A 24,301-nucleotide genomic window follows, 5' to 3' on the forward strand; every position below is an offset into this window, starting at 1 on the left:
AACGTGGTGCCTTAGCAGCGCATGCGCACTGATTGTCGGCGCCTGTAACTCAGTGAGTTGTGTTGCCGTCTTTGCTGCTGTAGGACGTCTAGAGGAGCTGGTTCGCGGAGATGTTTTGGGCATCAGCAGGTCAGAGGGGGCCTGTGGGGCTCCTCCTGCGGTGCTGGTCCCTGACGTCCGGCCACACCGCTGTCACTCTACCCCGGTGCCCCCTGCTCACTTCACGGTACTTCTCTAGCTCTGGTCCGGCAAAGGCACCGACACGCGAAGGTGTGGAGGCGTCGCCCCTGCGTCAGTGGGCTCTGACCGTCAGCCCCTTCACCACGGTGAGGGCCCGGTTGGGCTGCAGCATCTCCATCCGCCCGCTGGACGTGCACGCCTACCCGGAGGCGGACCGAGCCCTGATCTCGGTCCACGGCACAGAGAGCGACCCGAAGGACTCTTTGGAGCACCTGCACGTCCACTATGACGAACTGAGCCAGGAGCTGCGCATTTCTGCCGAGAAGGTGGACAGCAACGTCACGATAGAGATGGACGCGCCGATCAAAAGTAGTGAGTTTGTACAGTAATGATGGCGCTGCGCACACAAGTGCCACAGAAGCTGTTTCCAGGCAGTCCCTGCAGATCATCCTTAGCTGTCCACCTTGGTGTGGAGTCCTTGCAGAATAAACCTGTGTGCTTTTGGCAGACCTCTTCATCACCGCTGAAGGAGAAGGCAACGTGCAGGTGAAGAAGATGGAGTGTGATATCTGCAAAGTGCAAACAGAAAAGGGCAGCTGTCTACTTCACTCTGTTAAAGTAGGTATTTATATATATATGTGTATATATGTATGCACGCTTATTGCAGAACATAAGGTAATGTTCTGCAATTAGCTCTGAATGTATTACATATGCATCGCAATAATTTCGGATTGCATCGATAACTTATTTAATGTCTGTTAATTCTGACTGTCATAGACCTGATTTGTTCTGAAAATGAAAGTCCTATGTTTGGCCAAAAGACTCAAACTCATGAGAAGACTGCTGACTTGGCGCCTGTCCAGCAAACGTTGGTGAAGGGAGCCGAATTGGTCTCAAGTTAGATTAATACTACTTCAGTGTATTTTTCAGGCAGGAGTAAAACGTAGTCCTTCGAAAGGTGACTAAAAAAAGAGTAAACAAGTATTTGGTAAAAAAAGGTGATGGGATCAGACCGACAAACATAGTTATGTGCAAATTCTGGTGTTAAAAAAAAATGAAACCAAAAATGTATAATAAGAAATTCTGGCAGGAGAAACATACATTTCCAAATATTTTTTTTCACAACATGCAGATTTTGTAACCAATGTTTGAAGTAGGCAAAGTTAGTATAAATGTTACAATAGAAATACTTTTCTAGTCATAGCTACCACTTCAAGCACTTTACTTTACACTATAGCCACATTAACTCATTGCTCACAAAGATGCACACATTTATACAGAGAGCAGTAAACAGCTTTGGTACCCACAGCAAAATGTAGGAAACAGGAGCTGAAGAATGCAAGACGACTACCCACTGGGCCAAAGTTACCCCCAAGAACAGAGGAAAGTACTTCTAGTGAGAATATACAAGTACAGCTAAAAAAAACGAGTACCGCTAAAAATTTCACAATTTTTATCATTCAGGTAATTCAGGATATATGCGAGTTTCACTCAACAGAAGGTGAAACTGGCAGATTATCTAGATTCATTGCATAGAGTGAAATATTTAAAGCCTTAATTGTTTGTCATTTTGATTTAATTACTCTAGTAGAAGTAAAAAGTGTGGTATGGTAATACTACTCCCTAGAGTAACCTTTTTTTTTTTTTAGAAAGTAAATGTAAACCTAGTAACTACCCACCTCTGTTGTCCAGCAAACATATGATGACAATCTCCAAAATGAAATAAGCCACAGAGGTTAAGTGCTAAAGACGCTGGCTGTAGCCAGAGTGCTGTATCCCAGCACGTTAATGGAAAGTTGAGTGGAAGGAAGAAGCACGGTACATAAAGGCCCACAAGCAACAGGGAAAAGTGTAGCATTGAGAGCAACACAAAGATGGTGAGTCTGTTCCTCAGAAGCCACCACACAGAGTATTGAGGACATGCGTTACTATTATTCATTGTGTGAAGCCACTCCTGAACCAAAGAGAACGACAGAAGTGTCTTATCTGGGCTACACAGGAACAGGACGGGACTGTTTTCCAGGGTTTCAAAGTCCTGTTTTCAAAAAAAAAAAAACATTTTTCAATTCATTGGGATTTTAATATCTTGAAGTCTGGAGGAAGAGTGAAGAGACGCCAAATCCAATTTCCCTGAAGTCGAGTGGAGCGTTTCCGCGGTCAGTGAGGATTTGTCAAAGAATAATGAAAGAATGAAGAACACTTTGTGTTTTTGAGATTGTGCCAGAAATCCATAATTTCATCTCTTACAGGAGGATGTTACTTACAGATATCATTTTTTTTTTATTAACAACTTTTCAGGGCTGTTTCTATCTACTCAAACATGAAAACGCCTTTTATTCTGAACCATTTCTAATCCTATGTGTGTAAACCAGGTAATAAACCAGGTGATTTAATATGCAGGCAAACGAGCTATGCACTGATTTTTTTTAATGTAATTGAAGACAGGAGAAATAAACACTTTCTAAAGATTTTAGAAAATGGGTCAGTTGATTTAAACCTTAAATGTCTGCAGCTGACGCTCCAGGAACTGATTTAACTGCTCGTCTTCTTTTTATATTTCAGGGACATCAAGTGGAGGTGAAGACGCACGGCGGACACGTCACAGGTGTGGGCACCATCCACGGTAATGTGGACATCAGCGCAAAGGGGGACAGTGTAAGCAGGACAGGGTGTCTCTCTGTTGTCTTATTCTCAGCAGCCACTAGGGGGCAGCAGCACCACATTCCAACTGTCAGCACAGCTGCTTTAAACGTTGTGTAGGCAGTGCTGAAGAAGTATGTGTTTACGTCTTTGTGTGGTCACCAGAGGTCGTGTTTTGCAGGTGGTCAGTGTCAAGAAGCTTCAGGGCACAAAGATGAACGTTTCCACAGAGCACGGAGCTCTGAAGGTGAAAGCCATCTATGCAGAGTCCAGCTGTGTGTTCTCCTGCTCTGGAAGCGTAGAACTCGGTCATGTGCATGGTGAGAAACATCTCTCCCTTCTGCAATAACATGCACTAGTGTGCTTATGCATGACGCATTGTTGGATTGTGCTATATTTAAATTCAGAGTAGAGTAAAAAAAAAAAAAACAAAAAAAAAAAAACAATAGAACGTTTTGGATGACCTACATTTTCTTTAATTCGATACACTAAAATCATAGTTTAGAGCCTAAAATATGTAAAGATTGACTCACAACTATGTGAATAGGAACTTTTGCAACTATAGAAATAAAATTCCCCAAAGGTTTAAAGCAGATTGCAGAAAGAATCTAAATAATATATATATATATATATATATATATATATATATATATATATATATATATATATATATATATATATATATATATATATATATATATATATATATATATATATATATATAAATAAAACAAACCGTCCTTTTAGCACTTCCCCCCCCCCCCATCTGTCAGCCTACTTTCAATAGAAAGTGTCACTAGTGCCGCCTAATAATCTTAAAATACAAGAGTCTTTGACAGAGCTGAAATCCACCCATTCCTCCCAAGACATGGAAGCAAGATGTTTTTTGTTGTTGTTGTTTTTCTTAAACAATGGCTACATTAGATGCCTGGAAGGTATTTCCAGCAACTACACAGCCTTAGTCAATACATTTTAGAGACACCTTTCACTGCAGTTTCAGCTCCTTTTGGTTAATCTCCATCAGCTTAGGATATAAACAAGCTGTTGCTCTTTCCAAAATGACTCAAGCTCAGTCAGATTTCATTTAAAGGATCTCTGAACAGAAATGTTCAAATCTCAAGACAGGATTCTCAGCAGGAGGTGTGCCTGGACTTTATCTTTGCCATTCTTAAACAACACGTATGCTTTGGTTTAAACCATTCCACCGTAGCTCTGGCTGCACGTTTGGCTGCATGCTGTCCTGCTGGAAGGTGAACTTCCAAGCCAGCCTCCCGTCTTTTGCAGCCTCCAGCCAGTTTTCCTCCAGGAGTGCCCTGTTTTTAGCTCAATCCATCTTCCCATCACCTGAAAACAGAGCATTCCCACATGATGGTGCTGCCACTACCATGTTTCACAGTGAGGGTGGTGTGTCGTGTTAAGTTTTCTGCAATTCTGTTTCGCATGTGGAGCTTCAAGTTAGTTTTGGTTTCATCCGACCAGAGCTCAATACAAACTCTGTAGGCAAGTGCTGCAACAGCCTGTTAGTCACCTGTTAATTTAACTCAGCTCTGTGGGGGAAGGGAAACACCTAAAACCTGCAGGACAGTGGGTCCACTGCAAAAACGGATCTAAAAATAAGTAAAATATTCTTAAAGTTAGCGTATTTATGCTTGATTTGAGCAGGTAAATAAGATCATCTGCCAATGTAATGAGTATTTTGACCCCTAAAATAAGATAATTAGATATACTGCACTTGAAATAAGATGGAGATGAATTGTTCCTGTTTTAAGTCCAAAAATCTTATTCCATTGGCAAATCATCTTATTTACCTGCTCAAATCAAAGACAAATACACTCATTTTAAGAACATTTTACTTATTTCTAGTTCTGTTTTTGCAGGACCAGGATTGAGAACCGCTGCTCTAAGAAACCTCCTTTGCCTTCATAGACAGGATAGATTTATGCGGAGATCAAATTGCACAAATGTGAACTCTATTTATTAGACTTCTGAAGACAATTTGATGCACTGGATTTTCTTTTATGGTTTCAGAGTAAAAAAGTGTTTTTCTTTTTTTTTTTTTAAATGCACAGCATACTTCTGTCCAGTTATTGATTCATCTGTTCCATGAAATCCCAATAAAATAAGTTGAGCTTTGTAATTGTTTGTTGTACATTTTACCCGAACAATTTGCACAAAATCCGTGAGCTAGTTCTCAACGCCGAAGATATTCTGCACTATTTAAACAAATAATTTTGACTTGAACATCCAAAACATAGATCTGTAAACAAATCATCTTGATTTGAGTATTTACTTAGAACATCCAAAACAAAGATTTGTAAACAAAGATGCCAGTTTTGACACTACAGATATTGATATTGGACATCTTTCACTAGACTTATTGATTTTATATCAAATTGTAAGGTTACAGTAATACTTAAACTCTTCTTTACAAGAACAAGTCTTTTTAGGACCTTAGTACATTCGGGTCCACAGCTGCTTTACGTTAAGTGTCTTGGTAAAATGGAATCCATAAGGAATCTCGGGCTCAGCTCCAGCCACAGTTGATTTAAATGCAATGTGGTCTCAATTTATCACATACATTCCAACTATTTGGTTTTAAGATAGCCATAGAGGCAAGCTAGCTCTAAAATATGACATCTTTGATCACAAAGACAAACAACCCTGTGATGTGCGAAAAAAAAAAAAAAAGCGTCACTTGTTAAGAATTTTAATTTACTCCTGATACAAATAAGCCTGTGAATCTCAGCTGTAATACTATTATTTCTACTTCACTCCAGGTCCTGCTTGAAGTTTTCAGTCATTTGTTTTTTCACCATGTAGTAGTGAAGGAAAAAAGTGATCAGGTTAACTAATCCTGTCTTTATGTATGTATTTTTTTTATTCATTCATTAAAGGCAACACCACAGTGAAGACCGAATGTGGAGATACAGTTGTTGGTAAGCAGGCTGGCTGGCTGCACATTGACCCATGCATGGCTTCTGTCTAAGCTGGAGGCTCCCTCTTCTCCTGCAGGTGGTTCAAATAGTTTCCTGAAGGTTTCCTCCACCAGCGGAAGCATTGATGTCTACGTGGGAGACAGCGGCACAGCTGAACTCCACAGTCAGGACGGTAAGTAGGCCGAGGACTGAACTCCTGTCACTCGCTGGCCCGTTTCTTTCCGTACTCTGGCTTACGCATTTATCTTCGTCTCGCGTAGGAGCGGTGAGCGTGCGCGTCCCGTCTTCATTAAGAGCTGCCGTAAGTCTCTGTGGCGCGTCGGTGGACGTCGGCCCAGAGGTTCCTCTGCAGGAGGAAAGAAGGAACACCTCAGACGGCCTGATCACGCTGACGGGTGAGTGCTTATCATTCATCGTTTTTATGGTCTGCAGTGAAATAAAAGCCTCCAACCAGTAAATTAAACATAACATGAATGCATTTATCTCAGGATATATGAATGGAGAACCTCCAGTTGAGCAGTGGGTCAACGCTCGTGCAGACAGAGGCTCCGTCACACTGCGGACACAAAGTTGGTTTGAGTCCCTGAAGCTCGGGAGCTAAGTGAACGGATGCACCGCGATGTTCTCAGGGCCCTACTGTTACCTCAAGATATGATGTTATTACAGCTGAATGTTATTCACTTGTGTCTTCACAATGTACTGTAAATAATTCAGAAATATACATTTTAATTTAAAGTGTCTTTTCAGTGTTCGTGTCATATCCTCCGCTCCTGTACGAGTCCGCTCTGTTCCAGACCGCCTCGGTGAGTCTGTGAAAAGCAACGCCTGCCACATCTGCGGTTACTCAGTCTTACAAGTTTACGCGATTAAAAAAAAGGGAATAAATAAAGTATCCGGAATCAAAAGTACTTATCATTCATCCTTTTAACAGCATCTGATTATACATCGACTCTGCGTATTTTTACTTGGTGAAAAAAACAGCAGTTTGCATCCAATATTTGAATAAAATGAGAAATATAGGAATATTTAAAAAAGATGTTAACTTATAGTTACTAATCACTCGTTAACATATTTTTCTTTGACAAACCGGATGTTGTTAGTGGTCTTTTTCTTTTTCCTGTTTGATGTGATTTGCGATTGTGGAGCTTGACCTGGCTGGAGTCCGACGGAACGAAGCAGAAAATAGGACTTGTTCTGTATTTTGGCGGTGAACGACGGAGAGCTTGTCAACTGACTGTGACGTTCGGAGAAGTCACGGAGAACGTGGAATGATTCCATGGGGGCAAAATAGTAGCTTTAACATTTGCAAATGTGTGTGGAGAGTTGTGTGTCTGTATCTCGATTTGTGTGCTTGCAGCGGGATTTGAAAATGTGTAAATAAATCTGTAAATGTGTGAGGAGATTTGTGTGCCTGTACAACAATCTGCAAATGTGTAAAACTACTTGTGTGTAATCCGTTTTGCAAATGTGTAAAAAAATCCACAAATCTGTATTCAGATCTGCAAATGTGTAGATCAATCTGTAAGCACACACAGACACTTGTGTCTGAAGTATTTTTGCTTCAAGATCCAGAAATACAGACAAATCATTGGTTACAAGTCAAGCGGTGTTTCGGTTGGTTCTCTTTACACACGTGATTTTTGCTACACTTCTGCCGTGTGAGATGCACAAATGCGTAAAAGGATTTGTATGTGTATTTTCTTGATTTGTAACCCCGAGCACAGGCTCACAGGCTGCCTCTTCTGGCTGTGGAAGGTCACGTGACTTTCAAGAATTGTACCAAAGCGTTTGGCTTCCAGACGGCTGACAAGGCAGGATCCTCCACATGTTAAAACAGCTTGCTCATGTTATTTGTATGGGAGCTGGGTGTGCTAGAGAGCCTCAGACTACAAAACAGGACCAAATGGTCTGTAATGCTCATACATCACCCTGTACAGTTGTTTACATCCCTGCTAAGGAAATGTTAAAAGCCTTAAAATAAATTAGTGTATTGCATAAACGCAAGTCTCCAACTGAAAAATGTAGAAAATACTAGCTCTAAGTTAATTTATTTAGTAGGGAAAAACATCTTTGCTTATAAAATTATATATATATATATATATATATATATATATATATATATATATATATATATATATATATTTAAATCAGCCTATGAAACAGTTACTGGTACCCTTGAAATCCCTTTAAAATAAATGTAACTGGCATTTTTTATTAATTTATACTTTAACTTGATTCAAGTGTGGAGTGCACAGTAATGTTGCATTACACTGTTTACTAGTCCTAATAAAAGGTTTTACTTCATGTAAGTCAGTCATTGAAAATATTTTGGTAAATGCCTAAATTCAGTTGTCTCAGCGATGGTGTGTGTGCTCTTAGCCTTTTCAGACCTGATAATTTTAGTCACAACATAGGCTTTTTGAGGCCAGAAAATGAACATTTTCTCCACAAACATATTTTTCTTTCTCCTGACAGATCTGAAAACAGTTTATCAAACATATGTTTGAAGAGAAACCGATCATTTCAGCCTTTTTTCAGGTGTCTAAAAGTTCTCAGCTCTTAAGAGGTTAGTGTGAAAGGACATGCAAAGTAAAATTCATTTATAGGGCTCTCAAGCTCCAGTCCTTGAGGGCTGATGTCTTCTGCTTTTTTTTCCTGCTTCATCATGCCTGGATCAAATAATTTGGTCAATAGCAGGACTCTGTAGAATTTGGTTGCCTGCAGAGGAGGCAATTCAGCCATTTTATTCAGGCATGTTGGAACAAGTGTGCATCTAAAAAAGTCGCAGGACACGGGGCCTTTGAAGGCTGAAGTTCAAAGTTTCCTAAAAATAACCTTTCAATCAGGTTTTTTTTTCTTTTTAAACAGAATTTTGAGCTATTTAGCCCTCCGTAGATGTGTATACCATTTATGTCACTGCAGAGTCCCTCTCCTCCACCTTCCATGTAACAACAGCCTTTAGACTCATTGCTTATTGGTTTGCACTGCCGTCAAAACAGCTGGAAGGGTTGAAGTTCCTGTACTCCCAGTGTGAAACCCGTGCCTGCAGCTTTATGGCAGCTGCCCTGAAAGGAAAAAAAAAAAAAAGATTTATTGTTTTAATAAGCTCCTGTAACGAGTGTAAAATTCAGAGCTTTTACCACTACCGTACCACGAGATGCTGCTGCAGCAGGTCATTCTGATGGAGGTCAGTGGAGGACAGATTCTTTTTAAGTGTCGAAGAGAGCGATCGGTGAGAAGGGTGCAGCCGCTTATGTCCAGTTCCCGCAGATACTGAGACCCGCTGGTCAGGTACAGCACTGCCATATCTGTCATCTGAGGAGAAGGAAAACATCCAGCTTTCATGACATAACGTCTAAAGTAAGATTCTATTTAATAGAGAGTGCATCGTTCTGAAAAAGTATCTGCCCCCTTACAGATGTATTTTGTTTTTGCGTTTTTTTTTCCCCCTCTCAAGTTTCAGATCAAGCACATTTTTATTATCAAAGTAATGCTGAGTAAACACAAAGTTTATATTTCGAGTTATGATTTCATTCAAAGGAAAGCTATCCAAACCAACATGGCCCCATGTGAAAAAGTTATCCCCCCTATTGTTATATAATGAATTCACAACAATAAATTACATTTTATTACCTTAACCCGACCCTAATCTACTCCAAGAGCAAATCAGAGGCCCATCCAGTAAGTAACAAAAGCAAAACTCACAGCAACATCCGAAGCACTGCAGGTTAGGGCCTGTGTTAATGATTCATTAATAAAAGAGACTGGGCAAAAATGAGTGAGATAGCCATTTCAAGATAAAAACCATGGCTGTCCACAAAAAACACCAGGATCTCAAATTTCAAAACATCCTGATGGTGCATTAATTAATTAACAATATTCTGTATACTGGCAAGAAAAAAGGGGAACTTTCTGAACGTTCTAAGTCTGGTGTAAACATTCACATTTTTTGGAAAACAACAAAAACTGATCATGGTGGTGAAAGTGTGATGGTCTGCTGCTTTGCCATTTCAGGATCTGGACGACTTGGCGTAGCTGATGGAACCACAAGTTCTGCTTTCTACCAGCCTGGCTTTCTGTCTTGAGCTTAAACACACTTGGGTTATGTAGCAGAATCAAAGCACACCAGTCCACTTTTGAACGGCTAAAACAAAAAGCAAAACAAATTAAGGTTGTGGAGAGGCCTAGTCAAAGTTCAGCTGTAAATGGGAAGCTGTAGCAAGATTTTTTTTTTTTTAACAGGTCATGCTCAAAATCATTTCAGTATGGCTGAGTTCCTCCACAGAGATGTCAGCGACTTGTTATCAAAAAATACGTGATGGCAGTTCTTGCCAAGGGTGGCACAATTAGCTTTTCATTTAGGGGGTCAAAAGTGTTCTCACACAGTTGGCTTGAATAACTTTTTCTCCATTAATAAGTTAATAATCATCTGACAAGATCATTTTTGTATTTACTCAGGCTTTCCTAATCTAATATTCATTTTTTATAAGAAAGATTTAAATGAAACAAACAAATTAGAAGCAAAAACAGAACAAATCTGTTTGGAGGAAAATACTTAAACTGCTATATACATACACATTTACATATACTGAACCTTTGGACACCCTGACATCCTCAGTGTGAGCAGACCTCTGCAGTAAAATGAAACCGCCCTGATTGCTGCGTCAGATAAAGCTACACAGTGAGAAACATCGACGTGCTCCAGGTCTCTCGTGTTCTTGCACAGTTTCTGTCCAAAAGGGACATGAGAGGTTATGATGAAAAGCTACTGTGAAGATAATTAAATTTAAATACAGAGAAAATAAATAGAAGATTGTATTTCTTTCCTTTCTCACATCTGCTTCAAACATCTACACTGCAAAAACGAACTTAAAATAAGTAAAATGTTCTTAAAATTTGTGTATTTTTCCTTGATTTGAGCAGGTAAATAAGATGATCTGCCAATAGAATAAGAATCTTGCACTTCAAATCAGAACAATTCATCTCCATCATCTTATTTCAAGTGCAGGATATCTAATTATCTTATTTTAGGGGTCAAAATACTCGTTCCATTGGCAGATAATTTTATTTACCTGCTCAAATCTAGGGCAGATACAATAATTTTAAGAACATTTTACTTATTTTTACTTTATTTTTTATTTTTTGCAGTGTAATAGAAAAATAGAGATTTTTTTTTGTTAAAGATAGTCATTGATCAAAACCTAGAAAGGGAGACCACTACTAGCTGTCCAAGTGGTGAAAGATGTGTACCTCTATGCCAGTATCTGTGATGTTTACACACTCAGCAAGTACAATCTTCTTTAGATGGACCCTCTGAAGCGCAGCCAGTCCCTGAAAAGCACAAACACGGTTATAGTGAATGAGAACGAGGAGATGCAGCGTGCGTCAGTACCTGATCCTGGATGTTGCAGCCGCTCATGTCAAGAGAGCAGATGGAGCTGCCGCTCAGCAGCTCCACAGCCGGATCCGTCAGCCTCTCACAGTAACTCAGATTCAGATGGTACAGTTTACGCAACCTAATAAATTGATTCCCACACACAAGAAAGCCACAATTTACCTTTTTATACAGGCCACGATGAAATAGTGTGTTCAAATCATGTTGGAGAGTCAAATTTTGAGGGGAAAATATTAACTGCGAGGATAAGATAAGTAGTTAAACCGTGCTAAATACCTCCGTGCAATCCTCCTGACAGAGTTGTCAGTAACGAGGCAGCAGCGACTGATGCTAAGATGATGCAGTTCATTCGTTGAGGAGCCATCAGTCAGACACTTGATTCCAGCATCACTCACCCTGAAACACATTGTTATAAACATGGACTATGATGCAATGATGCAATGATGCAATGATGCAGATAAATCCAACACAACCACCACCCACTTGCTGCAGAGTGAAATGTCCAAGTATTTTAGGTTTTTGAGGCTGGCCACATATCTCAGGCTATCATCGGTCATTCCAGGACAGTCTGCAGCCTGGAGTCTGCAGAGACCTTGCGAGTGGCTGCACAGGGCCCGCCAGCTGACATCAGTTATTTGGTTGTTGCCTAAAGCACACATGAGCAGGGACCTGGAGGAGTGCTTAATTTCCACGCATGACTGGACAAGTGAAAAGTTGCAGGATGGAAAAAGGTCTCACCCTCGATACTGAAGAACTTCAGATTGGATGCTTTTGCAATGGCTTTGAGAGCAACGTCGGAGAGGTTAGGGCACCACAGCAGAGAGACGGAGGAAAGACAGTAACAACTGGTAAGTAAGGCCTGTAAAAAAAAGAGAGAACAATAACATTTTTCACATTTACAGCACATGCAAAACCTAGTAAAATACAGAGACGTTTTAAAACTGTGCTGTGTTTCTTCTGTCTTGTTTTGATACTCCAATAAGTGTCTTTTGTATGACATCTGAAATGTTGTGGAAATAAAAAAACTTACCAAAACACAGCTGTCTGACAGAGTTGGCATGTCGTTGATCACAACCTCTGTGAGAGACAGGCATCCTGCAGAAATGTATCTGAACCCATTCGCTGTCATCTGGAAGGAAAACTGGAATCTGTCAGCAAAGTCTGGCTCGGGGCTTTCATACGTTTATTTAATCATTCTTTGCGTTCTTATGATCTCATCAAGGCAAACTATACATCTGGATCGGACCTAATGCTCTTCCCCCCTGAGCACAGAGTGCTGTTACACAGTGTACACATGTTGAGAGGGTGGCTGTATAAACCCACCCCCTTCCACTTGGCCTCAGATGTTTTTAAACTCTCCATGACTGTGAGACCTGCCCCCATTTGCTGCAACGCTCCCCAGTGAAGCGAAGAAAACAAGATCAGACACGTGCAAACAGAGGAGCAGATGCAGCGCTTTGAAACTGACTCGTGGAGTAAACTGCGTCTTCGGCCTTCAGGAGACGTTGATTGTGTTGACCAGGGACCAAAGCGAAAGGAGTGAATCGGCTGACCTGAGAGCATTCGGATAAGTTGAGGTGGGTGAGATTCCGACCGCCTTTCTCTGTGGTCAGGCACAGAAATCCTTCATCTGTGAATCTGCGGCAGTGGGCTAGGCTCAGGTACTGAAGGCTAAGACAATTCCTGTTTGAATAAAACAGAATCACCTGATTTGATGTTACAGTTGTGAGTGCAGTCTAGTCTACACAAAAAAAATTATCTAGTGGGATTAGAAAGTTTCAGTTGGCCTTTTTTCCTTAAATCACGGCCTACAAAGATTACCTGAATATTGCTTTCAAAGAGTGATCTGTTACAAGTGTGGAGGAAAGGTTCAGGTAGAGCAGGCACGGACATCCCTCGGTGATTCTCTGAATCATCATGTCCTGTTGAAGAGTAGAGTTAAAGGTAAAAGTTCTCTCAGATCATCACAAAGAAACATTTACATGTTTTATTTTGGAGCATGCCAAGTAGCAAGTTTGCTAAAACATTTTATCCCTTTTTTATCTGCATAGACGTTTAAGACTCAGTGTGTGCTTGTGTGAGTGAATAAAACAAAGTTATAGTCCAGTTATTGAGGGACACCACTTCTCAGCCTCCTTAGGAAAGCTTGCTCTGGGGTATCGGAGAGGTGGCACTGATTTATAGTCAACCCTTGGCTCGAGGAAGATCAGTGTGGCTTTTGTTCTGGCCGTGAAAGAGTCGACCAGATTTTTACCATTGTGAAATTTCTGAGGGGCTCATGGGAATGTGATCTCCAGTCTATGTGTGTCTTGTAGATCTGGAGAAGTTGCACAACAGTGTCCCTTGAGGTATTTTGTGGCAGGTGCTGCAGGAGCGTGGAATATCTAAGCGGTTTGTAAGTGCTATATAATCTTTGTAAGCCTAAAGCAAGACCTTCTTGGCACAAAGCTGAGCCTGTTCTGAGTGCACATTGGACTCTGCATTGGGCTGTCCCTTCACACCAATCTTGTTTGTGGTGTTCACAGACAGGATCTCAAGGCATACTCGTGGAGAGGAGGGTGTCTGGCCTGGGAACCTCGGGATCTCTTCTCTGCTTTCTGCAGTGGATCTGTTAGCTTTTTCCAGCCATGACCTCCAGCGTGCATTAGAGGGGTTTGTTACAGAATGTGACGCGACTGAGAAGAGAGTCAGCTCCTCAAAGTCAGAGACCAAAGGTGCATTGCCCCCTCTGGCTTGAGGGTGGGTCTCTGCCTCAAGCAGAGGAGTAGTGTCTTTGCGTCTTGTTCGCGAGTGGCAATATGATGAAATGAGAGATGCACACATGGTTTGGGGCTTCATCTGCACTGCTTCAGTCTGTTGAGGTGAAGAAAGAAACGAGCCAAAAAAGAAACTATTTACAATTCCGTCAGCGTTCCAACCCACACCTAAGGTCATGAGCAATTGGATCATGACCGAAAGAACGAGAACCCGGATAGAAACGTCTAAAATTAGATTCCTCTAGAAGGTGACTGGACTCAAGCTGTAGAGATAGGGTGGGGAGCTCCGTCATCATGGGGGAGCTCAAAGTAGAGCCTCTGCTTCTTCCCTATCGAAAGGAGTCAGTTAAGGGGGTACGGGAATGTGATCAGGATGCCTCATGAGGGGCTCCGTTTGAAGGTTTTCAGGGTATGTATAACTGGAAGGAGACCCTGAGAAAGACCCAGAACTTGCTGGAGTGGCTATTTCTCCCATCTGGCCCGAAAATGCTTTGGGATCCCTCAGAATGGGCTGGAGGATGTCTGGGTTTCCCTCCCAGGCCTATTGTCCCCACAACTCGATCTTGGATGGAAGACAATGGACAGATGCTGCTAAAATAGCATTTATATTGCTATAGTAGTGTAAAGTGCTTTGGGGTCCTTGGACTTAATAAAACACTACGTGCAGACAACTTACCATTGTTTATAATGTTATTCAGTAGCATTCATTTCTTGGTAACTTTGAGTCGTAGTCTCATGCACAACTATGGAATGAATGCCTGATAAATCCAGTAGTACCTGTAAGAATCTCATTGCATAGACTCTTTTTTGCATTTTGCTTCTCAAAGAGTCAAGTATGTACCTGAACCTGATCTTAGCTGGTTAAATAGTCAGGCTGTTAGCCTCAGGTAGCAACAGTTTGGGAAGGAGTGCTACAGTTTGTAAAAAAAACTTTTGTGAAACAACTTTTTTAAACCTCCATACCTTTATACCTGTATCTGGCCAATGCACACTAGGAGGTGAAATATGCTGAGATTTACAAAATCAAGTTCAATCATATTATACAGATTGGGTCAGATTATACAGATTGGTCAAAAATGTCCTATATAAGGAAACCAGTTGATTGCATCAAAGTCCCGACAAGCAGCATTCACTCCTGGGGAACCGTAGAGCCACAGGGAGAGTCGTCTGCATTGTACATGGCTTTGCTGCAATCCCTCATACTGAGCAAGCATGAAGCGACAGTGGAAAGAAAAAACTCTCCATTAACGGGAAGGAAAACCTCCGGCAGAACCAGGCTCAGTATGAACGGTCATCTGCCTCGACCGACTGGGGTTACGGAAGACAGAGCAGAGACACAACAAGAGAGACAAAAAAATCACAGAAGCACACATTGATCTAGTAATCTGTTCTACATTAGATGGTAGTAGCGGGTGAGCCGTCTTCTCTGGATGATGTCACAGTTAACAGAACGCCAGACCAGGTGTACCTACTATGAAGAAAAAGAGAGAGAGCAAAAAGTTAAAAGCTGAAATGACGACAGTCATTTCAATGTAATACAATGCAAAACTGGAGAACAGTAGACTGAAGAACAGTAGAACTCTATAGAGTGAGAAAAATAGACCCTGATGTCCTCCAGCAGCCTAGGCCTATCACAGCACAACTATAGAGATAGCTCAGGGTAACATGAGCCACTTTAACTATAAGCTTTGTCAAAAAGGAAAGTTTTAAGATTAGTCTTAAAAGTAGACAGAGTGTCTGCCTCACGGACCAAAACTGGGAGTTGGTTCCACAGGAGAGGAGCCTGATAGCTAAAGGATCTGCCTCCCATTCTACTTTTAGAGACTCTAGGAACCACCAGCAGACCTGCAGTCTGAGAGCGAAGTGCTCTGTTAGGAACATACGGGGTAATCAGAGCTCTGATATATGATGGAGCTTGATTATTAAGGGCTTTATACGTTAGAAAGAGAATTTTAAATTCTATTCTTGATTTAACAGGAAGCCAATGAAGGGAAGCTAAAATTGGAAAAATATGATCCCTTTTGTTGATTTTCATCAGAAATCTTGCTGCATCATTTTGGATCAGTTGAAGACTTTGAACTGCATTTTGTGGACTTCCTGATAGTAAAGAATTACAATAGTCCAGCCTTGAAGTAACAAATGCATGGACTAGTTTTTCAGCATCACCCCTGGACAGAATGTTTCTAATTTTGGCGATATTCCGGAAGTGAAAAAAGGAAACTGTGGAAATCTGTTTAATATGGGATTTAAATGACATGTCTTGGTCGAAAATAACACCAAGATTTTTAACTTTATTACCAGAGGCCAAGTTAATGCCATCCAGATTAAGTGATTGATTAAGAACTTTATTTTTTGAAGACTCTGGCCCAAAGATTACAACTTCTGTCTTGTCAGAATTTAAATGCAGGAAATTTAAAGTCATCCAGCTTTTGATGTCATCAAGACATGACTGCAGTCGAAGTAACTGATTGGATTCATCAGGATTTATGGATAAATATAGCTGAGTATCATCAGCATAACAGTGGAAATTAATCCCATGCTGTCTGATAATTTTGCCAATCGGAAGCATATATATAGTAAATAGAATTGGTCCAAGGACTGAACCCTGTGGTACTCCACAAGTGACCCTAGAGTTTGAGGAAGATTTATTATTAACATGAACAAACTGGAATCTGTCCGACAGATAAGATTTAAACCAGCCTAATGCTTTTCCCTTAATCCCTACAGTATGTTCAAGTCTTTGTAGGAGAATATTGTGATCAACTGTATCAAACGCAGCACTGAGATCTAACAGGACAAGTATAGACACAAGTCCATTATCTGAGGCCATGAGAATATCATTAGTGACCTTCACCAGAGCTGTTTCAGTGCTATGATGAGCTCTGAAGCCTGACTGAAACTCCTCAAGTAGGTCATTACTTTGTAAATGTTCACATAGTTGATTAGCAACTACTTTCTCAAGAATTTTAGATAAGAAGATTAGATATAGGTCTGTAATTTACTAACTCATCTTGATCAAGAGATGGTTTCTTAAGTAAAGGTTTAATAACAGCTACTTTAAAAGCCTGTGGTACATATCCATTTACCAAGGATAGATTAATCATGTCTAAAATAGGACCACTGATCAAAGGGAATACCTCCTTAAACAACTTGGTTGGGATTGGGTCTAACATACAGGTAGAAGGTTTAGATGAAGCTAAAATTTTAGATAGCTCAGAAAGCTCTACTGCTTTTAAACAGTTCAGACACTGCGCAGGTTCTAAGGTGAAATGCAACATTAGTTACGACCTAAAACATAACCAAAGCTTTCCTTTAGACGTTTGCTTTTAAAATGAAAATGTATAAAGCAACCACTAGAAATGTGACTTTTTTAATGAAAGTGTTACAAGGCTTTCTTTTTCTCCATACTGTAAGAAAGAATTTCAGCTGTGGGAGAAAGATTAGTCATTTTTGTGGCTAGAATAAGGCACAGTGGGAAACATGGTTTCCAAAAATCCAGCCAATTATGCGTGATTTAATGCAGGATGCAGTTAAATCAACATGATGAACCGTTTAGCCATAAAACTTCACGTGTAATCTAAAAAATGCAATTCTTTTTGTAGGGTTTTCTCTCAACTTCTAAGAATGTAATTGTTTACTTACAGAAACCACTAAACACTCTGACATGTTGAGTTCCTGCAGGTTTCTGCATTCACCTGAAAAGCAAAGGAGTGAAAACAAGACTTGTATTTACTTACTCGTAACACCCTGTAGTGTAAAACCGTGATACACATGAAATTTGTGTAAAGACTATTCTCTTTAATGATGTGATAACTTTATTTTCCAGTGCTGTTGCATCAAGACCAACACAGCCGTCCGGTAAACAGCTGGCTAAGAACTCTCATCACAGATTCCTGCTTCGACTTGAGCTCCTGTTGGTGAAAATAAAATCCCTGCAGTGCTCAGGATGCGAGTGATCGCCCCTCTCGTTTTAACCTTTATTGCTCTCTCACTGCTCCCGTCCATTGAGATGAAGAGACCAGGGAAGGGCAGGGGCCTTAAAGGCGCCAGACAGAAACTTACACAGGACAGGTATGGATTCATTGCTGTTTACAACTCCATTTCCAGACAATTTAGTGTTTATCCAGAAACTACGGCAAGTTGTGATTTGTTTGTGTCGGTTTCCAAAGACTTTTATGGATCACAGCAGATCAGGCTCCTCTGGTGTTGTGACAGAAAGCTATTCAGAGAAGAGAGGACATACTTGGCTCAAATATTGGCTCAAAGCAGAGCTCTGGAGAGCTTCACTCTATGCTAGTGAAGCAGTTTAGCCACTTGACTCAGGCAAAGGACAAAACTAAAAATCTATTCACATTTCCACATTAGCTCTGAGAAGTTTCCATGCTCCTGCTGAAGAAAAGCAAACCCACAGCATGCAGCTGCCACCACCATGTTTCACCATGAGGCTAATGTGCAGAGTTAGCTTTCCTCCACATATAGCATTTCACATGGAGGACAAAAAGATTAGTTTTGGTCTCATCCGACCAGAAACTCACTCACGCACAGATTTGTGCAAAGGTTTTCACCCGCTTAGAAATGTCTTCAGTTTTTGCGATCAAACTAAATTTATTTACAAAAGTTACCTGAGTAAATAAATACAACATGTCATTTTCAAATGACGGTTTTATTTACTAAGGTTAAAAAACTGTCCATACCAACCTGTTTGTTGCAACCTGTTTGTTGCTGTTTCATGCAATGGTCTGTGGCAGCCTTGCTGCCACAGACCATTGCATGAACTACCATCATGTTTGTCTGTTGGTATAAGACAATTTATCAAAAAATATTAATAGTTTTACGCCAGATATAACACATTGTATACCATCTACTTTTGTCTAGTCAGTCCACAGAATAATTCCCAAAAGTCTCAAGAATCATTGTGATGTATTTTGGATGAGACTGCATTTTTTTTGGTCAGCGGTGGTTTTTAGGTTTGAACACTGACCTTGACTTTGGGACAGGATGCCTACAGTTCTTTGGATGTTGGTCTAAGCTCTTTTAGCTTTCTGGATTAGTCATCAGTGTGTTCTTGGAGTATTATTGGTACACAGGCCAGAGCTGGAGAGATTCCCCACAATTTCCTGGTTTCTCCATTTTTGAATAGTTGCTCTTACTGTTGTCCAAAAGCCGTAAAAGCTGCTTTGTAACCCTTTAAAGACTGATACGTGTCAAAGATGTTGTTCCTCAAGTGCTCATATTGTCAGACAAGTTCTGTTTAAGTTATTTCTTGACTGTGATCAGGCCTGAGTGAAATTAGGTACATCACTGTTATTTAGAAATTTGTTTATGATCTGAAACAATTAGGGCCCAAGTATGACAGAAAAAGCAAGAAGAAGAAATGTGTAGGGATTAAATACTTTTTTATGGCACTGTTTAGTTGTGTATGTTTTTTCCAAATTATTTAAAAAAAACTTCTGTTTATGTATAAATTATGAGAAGTTTTAATTTTCTTGGTTTTTTTCCTCCAAAAAGGTTAAGGAGGAAGGCTTTGAGGCGCCAGAGCAGATCCGGCCCTTCTGGGCTTGTGACGCCAAACTGTTCAGAGATGACACAATCAGATGGACTCTACGTGGACTGTCAGGACCAAAGTCTCACTTCTATCCCCCCCTCCAGTGCCTGGTCCGGAGTACCAAAGCACCTCCTTCTGGCCCGGAACCAAATTAAAGTTCTCAGGGATGGAGCCTTCCTTGGATATAAACGTTTAATAAGTCTGGATCTTCAACAGAATCAGATCTCTCAGATTGAGGAAGGGGCTTTTCAGGGTCTAACGCATCTGACGACCCTTCTGCTGCAACACAACCAACTGAGAACGCTCAGTGAAGAGACCCTCCTCCCAATGCCGAACCTTCACTATCTGCGATTATACAACAACCCCTGGAAATGTCTCTGTCCAATGGAAAGCCTCATACGTACTCTTCAAGTCCCAAGCAACCGCAATCTAGGAAGCCACGCAAGGTAAATGATGCTACCAATATTTAATAATAGCATGTCGAATTTACTGTTAACCTAAAAACATTTCATCTTCTAGGTGTGCAGGGCCGATCAGTCGTAAGAACAGGAAGCTGAAGGAGATTAATCCCGAGTCACTTTGTGAGGAATCGAACCAAATAGGCGACCTAAATGGCAACGTGACACACCCTATAGAGCCCAGTCCGATCCGCGGAAAATCTGACGCCACCACGCTTTGCCACACCTATATTTTCCCTCGCACGTGGATGGACTGCAGGAACCGAGGCAAGTTTAAGATCAGACTTTATTTCCAAGCATCAGTTTGATTAATGGCTCTCTACCCTGAGCCCTAAAGCGGGTTCTGTAATTCCCAACACATGGTCTTACGTAACAGAGCGGTTGAGAAAAATTACAAACCGTCAGAGAGAAGATGATTCATTATTGCTTTTGCATTACTGGACTTAACTGAATGTAGACAGAATTTAATTATTTAAAAAAAAACAAAAAAAAAAACATGTTCATGGTAAGACATAAAATGCACAGACGCAAATCTGATTTGGCACGCATCTTTATTCAGTGCTGAGTCATTTGCTCCTTTAAACTCTGATTCAATTAAGTTATGGGGACCTTATAAGGATGGAGCTAGAGTTTTGGCCAGTGTGTTAGAATAAAAACATTTACATTTTCCCTATAAATAGACTAAATCAGTCGTTGATCTACCTTCTATTGGCAGGATTCCTAGGTTTTTTTTTTTAAGCTGCTGTTTGTCTCTTCAGCAAGTGACATAAATGCAGAACCCAAGATGATTTGTAAAATCAGCCTTTCATTTAACAAATTTTATATACAGTAGGTAATTACGAGGTAAAAGTTTGTGTTTATTTAGTCACCCCTTCATCTGTATGTTTAGGTCTTACTGAGGTGCCCTCGGGTATTCCAGAGGATGTTGTTGGGGTCGATCTGTCCCATAATTCAATCCACCATCTCAAACCCAGGGATTTCCAAGGAGCAAAAAGTCTCAGAAACCTGAACCTCAGCAACAACAACATGGAGCGGATTGACACGGGTGAGTTTTATTATTTCTGCTCGCGTATTCGTCGTGATGACTGAATATAACATCATGTCCTGTGTGCAACCATCGTGGTAAGAACCAGAATGAAATCCTACACATGTGCAGTTGTGTTTATCTTAATCCAAAACGTAGGGAATAGTTAAACAGCTGCTGCAGATTTTCCCTTTTTCTTTATGAGCGGAGGCTGCAATCCAGCCCTCTATGTGTACACAGTCTTAGCTTTATTTATGGAGGTACATGGGAGGGGGGGTAGGACCTAGCTGTTAGAGGGCAGGGAACTTGCACCCTGGAGAGGCTACAAAGCTACTGGTTTGACTCCCACTCCTGGGCCCTGAGCAAGACCCTTAGCCCCAGAATGCTCCCCGGGCGGCATACTGATCCCTAAGGCAGACCCCCAAGGTAACAGTGTCTGAAGCTGGCAACCACCATTTTTTACTTTTTTTTTTTTTTTGGAAATTATAACAATAAAATTGTAATTGTAAGTAGTATTTTCATAAAAATGTTTAAAAAAAGACAGGGCAGTCTTCCGCCTGCATTAAAATGGGAAATGTGGAGCAACTTGTAAAGTTATACTTTGATATCTGTTTCACAAATAAGAAAATGCTAAATCTTTTTATCACACTAGCTTGAAATCATATTGCGACCTCCCTGGGAGTTCCAACCCCCACTTTTTTGAAACCCTGGAGTAAGGGATGGGTTACTAAATGCAGAGGATACATTTCATCGTAATGTGTGTTGCAATGACAATGAAGATGATTATTGATTATTGTTATTATTATTATTGAAGTAAACTACAATGAATAATATGCAATCCAGTAAGACCTGCTGCAGTTCATTTGACTCTAAAGTCAGATCTTTGTTATGGGAAGGACGTGAACCCCAACTTAACCATGTTATTGTTCTTTTAAAGAAAAGATAAAAAACTAATGGGATTTACCAACTATAAGGTCCTGGAGTACTGGGAAACCAACAGGCTTAGCAGTCCTCACATATATGCTGCAGATTCTGTGCAGCTGAGAGAGATCCATCAGTGTGGTCTATCAATTTGCGACAAAATAGGAGTCAAACAGGTGGTCAATATTTAAGATTGAATGCTGTAATGTTGAACATGCTGGCTATCGTGCATTCCTCTCTGAAAATTTGGATATAATTGGTCGTTCCAAACTTTGTTCAAAGGAACAGCTAGAACCTTGATTAAAAAGTTGTTTGAGAGGGTGAAACATATAAAGTACAGCGTAAAGGTTTAGGATTACTTAGGCTATGTTCACACTGCAGGGAAATGCAGCTCAAATCCGATCTTTTAAGTGACCCATATCCGTCTTTTTCCTGGCAGTGTGAACGGCCGAGTGCCGATCTTTTCACCCAAATAAATCAGATTTGTGCCAGTTCCATATGATGTACTAATTTGGGTATGTGTTGTGTATTTTTTCAAAGCATCTGCAGTCTGAACAGTCATGTCGCATTTCATCCATCTTTTACGTCACTGTCCTGGCTCTCACTACACAACCACACACAGTTACCGCTCCACAAAACACCGTTGTTAAGAGCTGCGCTGCTCTCTTCTTGCTGTGGTCTTAATATTGTCGACTCCCAAGGCTTAATAAGGAGAGACGCCGGCCGGTCTCCGCATTTCTTTTATTTATTTTTTGTTTTAAAGTAAACAAAACTTTTTCAACACTTCTGTAAAGAGCACACTGCAGTGTGACGTCTCTTTCTGTTATATCCACATGCGGGTCTCTTTGCGGTCTTGAACTGTTCAGACAGCTTTATGACGGTGTTCACATTTACTAGTAGCATGAACGGCTCAATAAAGCTGATTTCAATTGAGCATCAAGGCCTGTAGTGTGAATATAGTCTTAGCTGAAGGATTGCAAATGCCTTGAAATGGCAACTAAAGCCAGACAGATTTGGAAGGCTATCCAAAAAGGAAGAGCGTCAGTCGATGATCAGCTTCAGGGTGATCAGAGTAGGTCTAATGTGAGTTCTGTGACCCATTAGCTGACACCTATGGGAAGCCAAGCTATCAGCAAGAAGCCTCAGAAAAGGTCCATTGTTGAAAATAACTGCATTAGCTGAAGAGGAAAGAGCACATTTACCGGCATGAACAGAAACGGTGAAGCACATAATGCAATGATGAGAGCAACGTTTGCCCTTTCAGGTGCAGACAGTTCAATGTCAGATGTCCCCCAAAACACTGAATTCAGGCCACAGCACACTGTGAGGCATGGTGGTTCAGACATCATGGTATGGTGGGTGTTTCTTATAGTTTGATGTCTCCATTTATCTCACACCAGCGATCAATGATCAGTTTAAGACAGTCAAACTGATCCATGAGGAGCTTATGTCGCCTTATTCTGACCAGCATCCTGGCTACAGACCAACAAAATTAACATTACAGAATGGCCAGCCCCATCCCTGGACTTGTATCCTGCAGCAAACATGTGGAGTGAGCCCAAAGTTGCTGTTTTTGAGTCAAAAATCAAGAAATGCAGAGCAACTGTGAAATGTAGTCCAATCGTTATAGGCAGAAGTTGGTCGTCCATGCAACCCAGACCCAAAGCAGCTCTCAGAAAGAGCGGTACTAAACTAAATATTACATCAATAATTCACAGGAAGGTAAATTATTAAGCAGTTTAGGTTATACAGCAAATGAGTTTGAGAAAAATACAGTACATTTTTTCAATTGCCTAAAATTCCCTTTTCATTGCTTTCTTTAATGTAAGAACAAATTTAACAAACTGTAGAATATGTTGTGTTAATAATGCATGTCTGAAAAATCAAAGCTATCGTAAGGATTTTAAGCTTTGATTCATTCAACTTGAAACTTGGAAATTTTGTATAAAAACAGCCAAGTTAATTGGCTATTTTAATAATTCAGTCAATGGCAATACATTTGAATTGGATGGTTTTATTAAATAGCACAACAAACCATCCATCCATCCATTTTCCAAACCGCTTATTCCCTCATGGGGTCGCGGGGGTTGCTGGTGCCTATTTCCAGCATTCACTGGGCGAGAGGCAGGGTACACCCTGGACAGGTCCACAACAAACCAAACAGAGAAAATTTTTGTTGATCTCCTGTTTTAAAATGTTTCTCTGTATGGTTTTACATTAGAAAACCAGTATTTAGTTAGTGAACCCTTGGTCTGTTGTCTCCCAGGTTCCCTCTCTGGGCTCTTACACCTTCATGAGCTGGACCTGTCATCCAACGGGCTGCGTTTTGTTCAGTACGGGGTCCTTGAAGATTTGTACTTCTTGTCCAAGCTAAAACTAGAAGGAAATCCTTGGGTGTGCGACTACAAGTAAGTTATCGTCCCAAACCTCTTATGTCACCTTCTTT

At 40.7% G+C, this 24,301-nt stretch overlaps 3 protein-coding genes across 6 annotated transcripts in view; 2 read left to right on the forward strand and 1 right to left on the reverse strand.

Annotated features, from left to right (window-relative positions):
- On the forward strand, window positions 1–6,494 carry fam185a (family with sequence similarity 185 member A). The gene is made up of 8 exons (XM_012879857.3): window positions 1–552; window positions 689–798; window positions 2,743–2,835; window positions 3,002–3,140; window positions 5,715–5,756; window positions 5,833–5,928; window positions 6,017–6,151; window positions 6,245–6,494. The coding sequence occupies exons 1-8, from the start codon at window positions 111–113 to the stop codon at window positions 6,355–6,357; spliced, it is 1,170 nt and encodes a 389-aa protein (XP_012735311.2). The 5' UTR covers window positions 1–110; the 3' UTR covers window positions 6,358–6,494.
- Window positions 4,123–24,301, reverse strand: part of fbxl13 (F-box and leucine-rich repeat protein 13) — a 24,637-nt gene continuing 4,458 nt past the window's right edge. The window contains exons 6-18 of one of the 4 annotated variants that reach the window (XM_036150835.1): window positions 17,550–17,602; window positions 12,973–13,073; window positions 12,705–12,834; window positions 12,182–12,280; window positions 11,890–12,010; window positions 11,635–11,797; window positions 11,428–11,547; window positions 11,149–11,272; window positions 11,007–11,087; window positions 10,351–10,485; window positions 8,908–9,071; window positions 8,662–8,821; window positions 4,123–4,164 (exon numbers count right to left, since the gene is read on the reverse strand). In XM_036150835.1, coding sequence (XP_036006728.1) covers window positions 8,728–8,821; window positions 8,908–9,071; window positions 10,351–10,485; window positions 11,007–11,087; window positions 11,149–11,272; window positions 11,428–11,547; window positions 11,635–11,797; window positions 11,890–12,010; window positions 12,182–12,280; window positions 12,705–12,834; window positions 12,973–13,073; window positions 17,550–17,602 — 1,385 coding nt within the window. In that variant the 3' untranslated portion in view covers window positions 4,123–4,164; window positions 8,662–8,727. Of the gene's footprint in view, window positions 4,165–5,610; window positions 6,183–8,661; window positions 8,822–8,907; window positions 9,072–10,350; window positions 10,486–11,006; window positions 11,088–11,148; window positions 11,273–11,427; window positions 11,548–11,634; window positions 11,798–11,889; window positions 12,011–12,181; window positions 12,281–12,704; window positions 12,835–12,972; window positions 13,074–17,549; window positions 17,603–24,301 lie in introns of those variants that run through there. The other 3 variants (XM_036150828.1, XM_021307213.2, XM_036150837.1) reach the window with 3 other exon arrangements.
- Window positions 17,734–24,301, forward strand: part of LOC105938200 (leucine-rich repeat-containing protein 17) — an 8,486-nt gene continuing 1,918 nt past the window's right edge. The window contains exons 1-5 of the mRNA XM_012879853.3: window positions 17,734–17,978; window positions 19,416–19,898; window positions 19,972–20,177; window positions 20,800–20,955; window positions 24,122–24,263. Coding sequence (XP_012735307.2) covers window positions 17,854–17,978; window positions 19,416–19,898; window positions 19,972–20,177; window positions 20,800–20,955; window positions 24,122–24,263 — 1,112 coding nt within the window. The 5' untranslated portion in view covers window positions 17,734–17,853. The remainder of the gene's footprint in view (window positions 17,979–19,415; window positions 19,899–19,971; window positions 20,178–20,799; window positions 20,956–24,121; window positions 24,264–24,301) is intronic.

This window comes from Fundulus heteroclitus, chromosome 2 (assembly GCF_011125445.2).
Source record: "Fundulus heteroclitus isolate FHET01 chromosome 2, MU-UCD_Fhet_4.1, whole genome shotgun sequence".
Taxonomy (NCBI): domain Eukaryota; kingdom Metazoa; phylum Chordata; class Actinopteri; order Cyprinodontiformes; family Fundulidae; genus Fundulus; species Fundulus heteroclitus.

Excerpts from the sequence above, each read along its gene's own strand:
- fam185a (XM_012879857.3), top strand. The coding sequence starts at position 111 with ATGTTTTGGGCATCAGCAGGTCAGAGGGGGCCTGTGGGGCTCCTCCTG. Across the intron at positions 799-2,742 it reads GTCTACTTCACTCTGTTAAA|GGACATCAAGTGGAGGTGAA; the intron begins GTAGGTATTTAT and ends TTTATATTTCAG. Across the intron at positions 3,141-5,714 it reads AGAACTCGGTCATGTGCATG|GCAACACCACAGTGAAGACC; the intron begins GTGAGAAACATC and ends CATTCATTAAAG.